The sequence below is a fragment of the Sinohyriopsis cumingii genome, chromosome 11, assembly GCF_028554795.1.
Source record: "Sinohyriopsis cumingii isolate HCF-2022 chromosome 11, ASM2855479v2, whole genome shotgun sequence".
Taxonomy (NCBI): Eukaryota; Metazoa; Mollusca; class Bivalvia; order Unionida; family Unionidae; genus Sinohyriopsis; species Sinohyriopsis cumingii.
In genome coordinates this window covers 2,402,541-2,411,958 of record NC_142971.1, presented here as the reverse complement: position 1 = coordinate 2,411,958, position 9,418 = coordinate 2,402,541, and the positions used below count along the sequence as shown (strand labels likewise).

General features: G+C 37.1%; 1 protein-coding gene across 1 annotated transcript; it reads left to right on the top strand.

Annotated features, from left to right (window-relative positions):
- The first annotated feature begins 2,017 nt into the window (after nucleotides 1-2,017).
- On the top strand, nucleotides 2,018-6,577 carry LOC149787522 (uncharacterized). Its single transcript, XM_089973649.1, has 2 exons — nucleotides 2,018-2,876; nucleotides 4,645-6,577. Exons 1-2 carry the CDS (start codon nucleotides 2,486-2,488, stop codon nucleotides 5,676-5,678), a joined length of 1,425 nt encoding a protein of 474 aa, XP_089829775.1. The 5' UTR covers nucleotides 2,018-2,485; the 3' UTR covers nucleotides 5,679-6,577.
- The last annotated feature ends 2,841 nt before the right edge of the window (nucleotides 6,578-9,418 follow it).

Below are 9,418 nucleotides of genomic sequence, written 5' to 3'. Positions count from 1 at the left end.
ATTAGTGGCCTAGGTGAGGACTCAACGTATATATAATACTTACATACTTAGGTGAGGACTCAACGTATATATAATACTTATATACTTAGGTGAGGACTCAACGTATATATAATACTTATATACTTAGGTGAGGACTCAACGTATATATAATACTTATATACTTATATCATGAAGACCGTGTCGGGGTCTCTCTCTCTCTCTCACTCTCTCTCTCTTACATGCACACACAAACACGAATAAACATCCCTTGCTCATGTGGCAGCCATAATGAAGATAAATCGTATTACTAACAACATTCAGCATATATATATATATATATATATATATATATATATATATATATATATATATATATATATATATATATATATATATATAATAACGAAGCTCCCACCAAGTATTGTGAAATTACCATCAGATCCACTGAATATACACATAACATAAAACGAACATGAAAATGCCGTTACATACAATTAAAATACCGCAGCGTATGATGAAATTAATAACACAAGTACCACCACACATAATGAAAAAAGCAGCACACACACAACAAAAGCACTATTACATATAATCAGCGTACCACCCCATATATCACAGAAACAACACGACCTACAATGTAATAACCACCACATATATCACAGAAACAACACGACCTACAATGTAATAACCACCACATATAATAACATAACCACCATCTATTATTGCATAACCACCATATACAATGACATAACATCCGTGTATATAAGCATAATAACCACATGTTATTGTACAGTCACCATATATGCTAACATAACTACCATGTATAATGACACAAGCACCACAGATGATGAATGTACTGCCACATATATCTTCGATACTGTCCATAAGACACATATGGCTTTTCGGTGATTACATTTTTGGAAGCTTAAGAGTGACATTTTTTTGATACATAATTATCCAATCGTTGACATTACTACAGTGGTTCAGAACATGTCTAAGATAAAGGGTTTGAGAAGAGATAGTTTCTAGACGCCATTATCCGGTGGCCTAGTGGTTAGAGCGTCCGCCTCGGATGCGGGAGGTCGTGGGTTCGATCCCCGGCCGAGTCATACCAAAGACTTACAAAAACGGTACTAACAGCTGCCTCGCTTGGCGCTCAGCATTAAGAGGTTAGTGTTAGGACTGGTCGGCCAGGTGTCAGGATAATGTGACTGGGTGGGACATCATGCTACATGTCTGCGGCATGATACCCCAGTGCTAGATATCACTATAAACTGCCACACTGCAGACATCGTAGCGATATGACTGAAAAATTGTTAAAGCTACGTTAAAAATGCAAATCACATCACATAACAGACGCCATTACGCGAAAAGAGAGGTTATAATAGTGGTGTGATACCTCCAATAGCACAGCAAGGGACCAGCTAGCCCCAAGTACCAGTGCGCCACAGCCAGTCATCACCATTGACATCACTCAATCGAAAATTGTGGACAGCTTCAAATACATAGGCAGTGTCATCTCCAATGAAACCACAAAACAGACGGATGAGGTAAGCATCCGTCTCTGTAATCACAGCGGACTTCTACCTATCCCATATCATAAAGTATGCAAATCAAGTCAGGACTACTGAGCCATCGCGTGCAAATAGATGATCGCATTCAAGAAGACTACCATTAGTAAGGGACGTAATACACAGAGAAATGGATTATTGGTCAGTTTGAGTTAAGTCCCGTTTAACATAACTGGCCACGTTTATCGAGTCACTGGCCGTGTTGGAAAATTTGCCAACTTGTGAAATCACTGAAAGGTGATATTGGTATTGTTCTGAATACAAATGAATGAACATGAATGTCTAAGATCGTTTCGCGATAAATTTCAGGGATTTTTTCAGGTACGTTTTTTGATTACTTCAAATGTGTGAAACGAACAACAAAAATACAGTTTGTGCGAAAGATTCGCGAAATGTTGCTGATTTCGTAATAGAGCAAATCTTTCATGTAAAATATTTTACCTGGATAGCACAAACAAAATTTTCATTACTACAGAGTAGTAAAGTAGCAATGAATCTGACATAGTGGTGTATAAGTGAGCACTGAATTCATCTAAGATATACAATACCTTGTCAATCAATTATATAATTCGCGAGATTTGGATTCGTGTTGGGAAACATCATCGCTAAATCCATGTATTAAAAATGGATATTAAATTATAATTTACATTCGTCGTTGGTGATATGAAGGTATGGTTGAAATAACTTTTGGAGACGAGGACCTGCTTTCAGAGAAGACAACGGTTTTACTAAAATAAAAACACAATAAGATAGTTTGGAATCCTAATGTGGCATTAACAGAGAGTAATTCTGATAGTGAATGTGGACAAGGTTAAACTATCGAAGAAAAAGATGAGTCATTTTTGAATAGGACATATCTGAACTGGTATTTAATTAACGCTGTTGGGGACATAGACGTGGAATAAGAACAACGCATTCAGTGAAAGAAAACAGTTATGGATCTGAAATGGCAGAAAACACTAAATGAACTTCTAACCAGCAAATGGCACGAGTTGAAGAACACAATCGTAATGCGGGACATTGCAGATCACCTGATCCAGAGACGCCTAATTTCCCTGGATTACTGGATGGGATTGCGCGCTAAACCTGTGCCAGAGTCTGAGCGTACCGAGGATTATCTGTCTCATGTGATGAAGTTCACCACGGAGCGCTATCACCAGTTTCTGGAAGTCCTGATGGAGTGTGGGCACGAACATCTCGTGCAGAAACTTGCTATCAATATGGACGGTACCAATTCTCCAGTTGACAGCTTCAGGATAAAGAAGGACAACAGAAAGGTACCATCTGCACGGAAATCGCGAGCTCCAACTTCGACAGCAGAAAAAGGTTCTCTCCCGACACCACCACCCTCTCTCTCTCTCTCTCTCTCTACAGACTCACACATCCTAATTTTCCCACTTAACCATCAAAACCATGATCTTCTTTAAAGAAAGAAAAAAAAAATATTGCGTAATGTAATCCGTACTGTAAGTAATTTGTTGTAAGCGTGGAAGTATTTTACAAAACTATATCATCAAATCTCTTTCTCCGTGATTAATTTCTAATGAACAATTAAGTAGACGCGCTAATATTATATGCTGCCTACTGAAGATAAATTTTTTGTAGTTTATGCTTTACGAAAATATAGGGTGTTGTAGTTTATGGATGGTTTAAGTGATCAAGACATGTGGCACTAACTTTATCCTGGATTTAGCAATTTGGAACAGAAAAGTTCAACTTCAAATTGGAAATTTTGAACCATAATCGTCATTACTTCAAAATAACAAGAAAAATATAGCGAGAATATTTTGGACACCTAATGTTTTAGAGGTTTTACACTGTAAAGGACGTTGAATGACAAAGCACATATATAAATATAAAATGCATTTGTTCTGCCATGTACTCCCTTACTATCCTCTATCTTTGTTATTTTTAATGACCTTTGATTTCAATTTCTGATTTAAATTAGTCAGATGAATTTGCTCGATGATCTTGGCCTCGAGATCAAGAAGCGTGAGCTACAGTCCCTTTAAATTGCACAAGAAAGAACGACCCATATACAGCCAAGCGTGCAAGAGTCTTTTGTGTTATAACTTAATTTGGTAACAGTCAAGACATTGATAGCGCTGTCTTTCATTGTTACCTAAGTTTCAAATTTCACTCTCAGTTAAAGAACTACCTGGGCCAGAACTAGATAAGTTTTGAGAACGGATTTATATTCCACTCTAAACGAACCACGTGCTTTTTGACAGTTGGCCAACAAAATTAATTCCATGCATTGACCCGTTAACAGCAACAATAACCCCTAGAAATCAAGACCAAGGACCAAGAAATTGAGAAGACCCCCCCCCCAACCTCCCACCCCCAAAAACAACACAACAACATTGTTAGAAACCTCAAATCAGTGTCCTGCCACACCTAGTCACAAGTTCGTGAGAGAGAAAGCCCCCACCCTCCTTCAATCTCCACAGTACAATCTGTAAACTAGAGGAAACATGTATGTCAAATATCTGGCAATCTTGTACTTAAACACTCTTACTTGTACATAGTGACGGCATGTATCGCAAATAACATAAACTAAGAAGAGCTAAGTCAACCTGTCTATCTGTGCATGTTAAATAATCGATCGTGCTATGATTTCTGTATTCTTCGATGTTCGTTGACTGGTAACAAACCTTCTCCTTCCTTTATATCTCTTGCAAATGTCATGATTGCAACCTTATTTTCAAACAATAAACCATTCGTAGGTTTCGGATTTTCTTTTAGATTTTCTGTCAGTATTTAACATATCATATCCGTAGATTCTTAATTGCATATGGATTTGATATAAATGAAAGATCTTTCATAAAGTTTAGCGATATACTTTCCTTCGCGTTTATGTTTTGAAGGTATTCCAAGGAGAAAGGTGTTAGATTTCCATCATTTTCTTTGTATTTACCTCGCGTAGGGATCATGTATGACTGTTCCTAAGTCAAACATACAGAGCCATGCTAAAGGATTCTGATGTCACGTCTAATAAATGTTGTAAACTCCGATATCCGCTTGTAATCTGTTTAGTTTTTTTAAATGACTGATTAAACTAATTACAGTTATAGAAATGTCTTTATGTTTACAGAACGCCCTGAAAACGCACAAGGGAAGAGTCTGCAAATCAGCGAATGGTCAGCTGCTACGTCTCCTGACTCCGGTCGCACTTCAGAGAAAATGGGACCGCAAATTCAACCCGGTCATTCAAACCAACCAATACTTTCTTCGGATAAAACCAGAGAGGATATCTTGATAATGCGAGAAGAGATTGTGAAAGCCAAAGAGATTAATCTGAACAAAAAGGAAGATGACTTGATAGAGATAGAGAAGAATCTTCGTAAGATGCAACAAGATCTGAAGGCCAAGGAAGATAGGTTGGAGAGGGAAAAGTCAGAACTGGTTCTCGCCTTGAAAGCCCAGAATGAAACCATGGAGAGGCAGCTTTCTGCTAGAGACGAAACAAGAATGCGACAGCTTCAGATTGATATCGCCGAGTTACGAGAAGAAATAGTAACCGATAAGGAAAATAGAGGAGTTCTGCATGAGAAATTTGAGGAACACCAGAACATTGTTGAGGAGTTAACGAGTCGGGTCACGAAGATGGAGTACAAAAGCGAAGAGGATGAAAACCAGCTCAGAAGAGAGATAACCGAACTTCAACTTGAGTTGGAAAAGGTGAAATCCGAGTTTGAAGAGGAATTGTATAGTCTTGAGAGTAAGATGAAAGAAAAGGACAAAGAGAGTGAGAGGTTAAAGAAAGATGTTAAGGAATTAAAGAACTCTTCGAATAACCTACAAAACCGCATGGTATTCTTAGAAGAGAACAAGAGAAAAGCAGACAAGGAGACAGAAGCTTATGAAAAGCAAATCATAGAGTTGAAAGATCTCCTTGAACAGAAGGAACAACAATGTAAGGAGATAAGCGAGCATCTGGCTGACACGGAGGCGGAGAGAGACGATCTTGCTGAAGAAGTGTCCAATCTGAAGGAGAAGGTGGCTAAGCTTCAGGCAGAAAAGAGGACACTGGAGCAGGAGAAAAAGGTACTTCTTGGGCGCTGTCGAGTGCCAGGTTGGAACACTCGTAGTCCAGGAGCGAGTAGAAACTCTACAATTAATAAATAATGAATACGTGTGCATGTTTTAGAGAGGTAGAGATTCAAATATATACTTCAAAATAAGAGAAGTTACTTGTGATTTTTCTGTTGTCTTTCAGTATACACTTTGGCTAACAATGTCAACGCAGGCCAAGGAGACAAGATCAAAGCGTCGTCAAACCACACCGAGACACACCAAGAATTACAGTCGGACCATGCAATGCTTCAAACAAAGATTCCAACAAAATTTTAAAGGAGAGAAATCAAGCTTTTTATGGTTTAGGATTTCAAAATCCAGTCAGCCTATTACATAATGAAAATTAACATTTTGCTTTGATTTCTGAAAGGTCCTATACTTTTAAAATTTAACATATATGGGGTTTCCAACCATCTCTTAACTTTATAACGGATGGAAAGACTCACATGAAATTTGGCCCATGAATATAACATGTCTAGACGTGTACAATACCGCCACATCTCCTGCCTAAAGCCAAGGGGCAAGGAAAATGTACGTATGTGCTTTGACTTTTGTCCTTGTCCGGAGTACAAAGTTCGAATAGCTGAATATATTTAATAAACTTTTTTTCATGTATAGATCATGACGAAATAGTGTGTCGCGTTCCCAAGATCAACCCTCTGCCTATCATTCAAGGTCACTCCAAGGAAAAATGTAATCCTCCGACTTCTACCTTTGGCCAGAGTATAACCTTCAAACACTGAATATATTTTAACGAAACATTGGCAAGGTAGACAGCATGTGAAGACGTCGAGTTGCGTACCAGAGCCACATTTACCTCCTAAAGGTCAAGATTACTGAAAGGCAAAATGAATTCTGCGACTTGTGTCTTTGTCCCGAGTATGACATATGAACCACTATATGAAACTGAATGTCAATCATGTAAATAAATGAGATATTATAATACGGGATCAACGGGACATGATTTATTTTTCACAAACACTGACACATCACTACTCACCAAACTGTCAAAACTAAAGATGACAAATGGGGTTCAAAAAATGTGAGACCGCGATAACGCCAACTATGTTACTGCTGAAACCTTACTGTAATAAATACTACTATTGGGATATCAAAAATCTAGCCAACAAGTTTTAGATTGTTCTGTATGCATTTAATCGTGTACATGTACCAGGTAAAGAGAGTCAATACATGACCCGAAAATTAAAAGGCAGAGACTATTATTCCAAAATGTTGTGTCTATATCCGTCCGGGATATGTGCGCCACGTTAGGCAATAATTGATATTATGGGGATTAATTAAATCCAGCACAGTTTTAAATACAACACAAATCATAACATACAATACACACCAAGCAATTAAATATTGCACTATTTTATACAGAGGGACAGGTTGCGAAAAACCATTATATCCTGACATTGTGTCACAATTACTAGGATAGCACAGCTGGTGTAAGTACTGGATTTTCGAAGGAAAGGTTGGTGGTTAGTGTCTTGCCTCCGCCAACAACTTTTTCATATTAAACAGGGTTCACCTGCACTCTCTTTGATTCAAATATTAAAGTGTAACAGTGGACTGTGCTGACTGGTCATAAGCTGAGGTTATTATGACACCAGATTAATGTCAATGGTACAAGTTAAAAACACTTTAGATAACTACATTATGCAGCGACATCTGGCTGATCTGACTTCAATAAAAACAAGGCAACTACCCTTTCAGTTCAACTAATAACAACAAGAAAAGAACTGGACTAGCAAGATCTTTTCTGATTTCACGAAGGCAACAACCATCTAATTTCATTGAACTGAGGTATAAAAAAATGTATTAAAAAAAACCAAGATAACATCAAAATAATACCAAATAATAATAAAAAATTAAAATTCATTCAACAAACATTTCATAATCAATAGGTTCATGGCAAAGAAATGTTATTTTAGCCATTAAATCTGCAGACAATTTTAACCATTACAAGTCTGATTCATATGCCATCTCCATACATGTCTCATCTCCCTACATGTCTGGTAAAAAAAATGTAAAAGATAAGAAGTTAGTTGAACCAATTACACCTTTTGGCGTCATAAAACAGACAGACACACAAACACACACAAGCATATATATCTATATATATATATATATATATATATATATATATATATATATATATATATATATATATATATCAGATTATGATTACTAGCATGTGGACTGTGTGACAACTTCAAACTGAACGTGCTCTGTGATCTTGTGACTATCACATAATGGCAGATACACTAATGATGTGTGATATTTTTAGGAGTTTAGAATTGTATGCATGAAACAACATTATTACAGTACCCCAGGACCAGCTCAATATGCGAGCTTTATGACATGTGGTCTCAGTTATAACTCTGACAATCGATATATCCGTTATGACTGAAAGTGGAATTGAAGGTGGTATTATGACAATCTCTCAAATTCTACTCAGACGTAAATGACATTGACAGAGTATGATGAGTCACTATCCATATCCTTCATTGTTTAGGTGAATACATTCGATCTCTATCACTGTGTTATGAACCAGCATGTACCAGTTACAGAAAAAAGATTGGCAAATGATAAACACATTAGCTGCTTATAGAAGAACTTCTTAAACAGTCATCAGGACTGCCTAACATCAGGTTAATGACACCGGGTAGATTTTAGAAGTGGGTTTGCAGACACGAATATAGCTACATGACCATTTCAAGGAATATTCTCCATCACCTGAAACAACTTAAACGAGATGATAATCATTTTTTTTTCCTTTGCAAGTGAAATCAATAAATGATTGCTCGCATATGAGACCGAATGACCAAATTGTTGTGTGGTTTAAAAAACAATGGTAAATATATCCGTCACTATAGAAACTATAAGCTTGAACAAGACATCCAACTTTTTTTATATATCTGAACAGCAGCTTAGGCCAATTCCATGCACAGAAATATCAGTGAAATAAAAAAAGTTTTAAACTGTTTTGAAAATGACTTTTGCGAACCCGTGAAGCTTTAAACAAACTGTCAGCAATTCAGTGTTAGACCCCTCTACCACAGCTATGGTCAGAAATGAAAAGGTAAGTATGTGATATTATTATATACTAAATAAGTGAACTAAGAAGTTGTGGAAAAAGTAAAGCAATGACCTGTATTCCAAGCCCATAATCAAAGCACTGCTGTAAAACACATGACCTTGATGCCAAGGTCAAAAGAATGAGCAAGCATAATAGTTTCGTAACGATTCATCCCATGTAGGACAAAAATCCATAAAAGGTTTAGAAAATATATCTGGATGAAAACTCTAACCAAAACCTTAATCCATATTCTTTCCGACTGTGACTTTAATCATGAGTTAATGGGGAGCAATGACTGCCTCATAATGATTCAAAGTATGACAAGAATCTATCAACCGGTTTAGAAAATATATGTAAATTAAAATCTTTAACCAAAACCGTAAGTGTTGATGATGCCACTGGCAGAAAAGTTATCGCAAAGTCTCGCTTATCGCAAACGTGAACTCAACAAAAAAGTGAACCAAGAAAACTATATTAAAATGTCTAACTTTTTGCCCCCCACTGCTTCATCCAACAGCAGAATGCTTGGACAGAAGTGATACTGTATGCCGAAGAGTCTGTGATCATAATAGTGTAACAATCCCAGGGTTTTACTTGACCGAGCGATGTCAAACTCGGGCGCGATTCCACTCGAAGTCATAAGTTTCCCCTAATTCCGAAGAATTCCATACAACTTATGTTGTTAATTAGAAAGCCCAACGTGTCC

Coding starts and splice junctions, on each gene's coding strand:
- LOC149787522 (XM_089973649.1), top strand. CDS start 2,486: ATGGATCTGAAATGGCAGAAAACACTAAATGAACTTCTAACCAGCAAA. Junction 2,877..4,644: donor AACTTCGACAGCAGAAAAAG/GTTCTCTCCCGA, acceptor TTATGTTTACAG/AACGCCCTGAAAACGCACAA.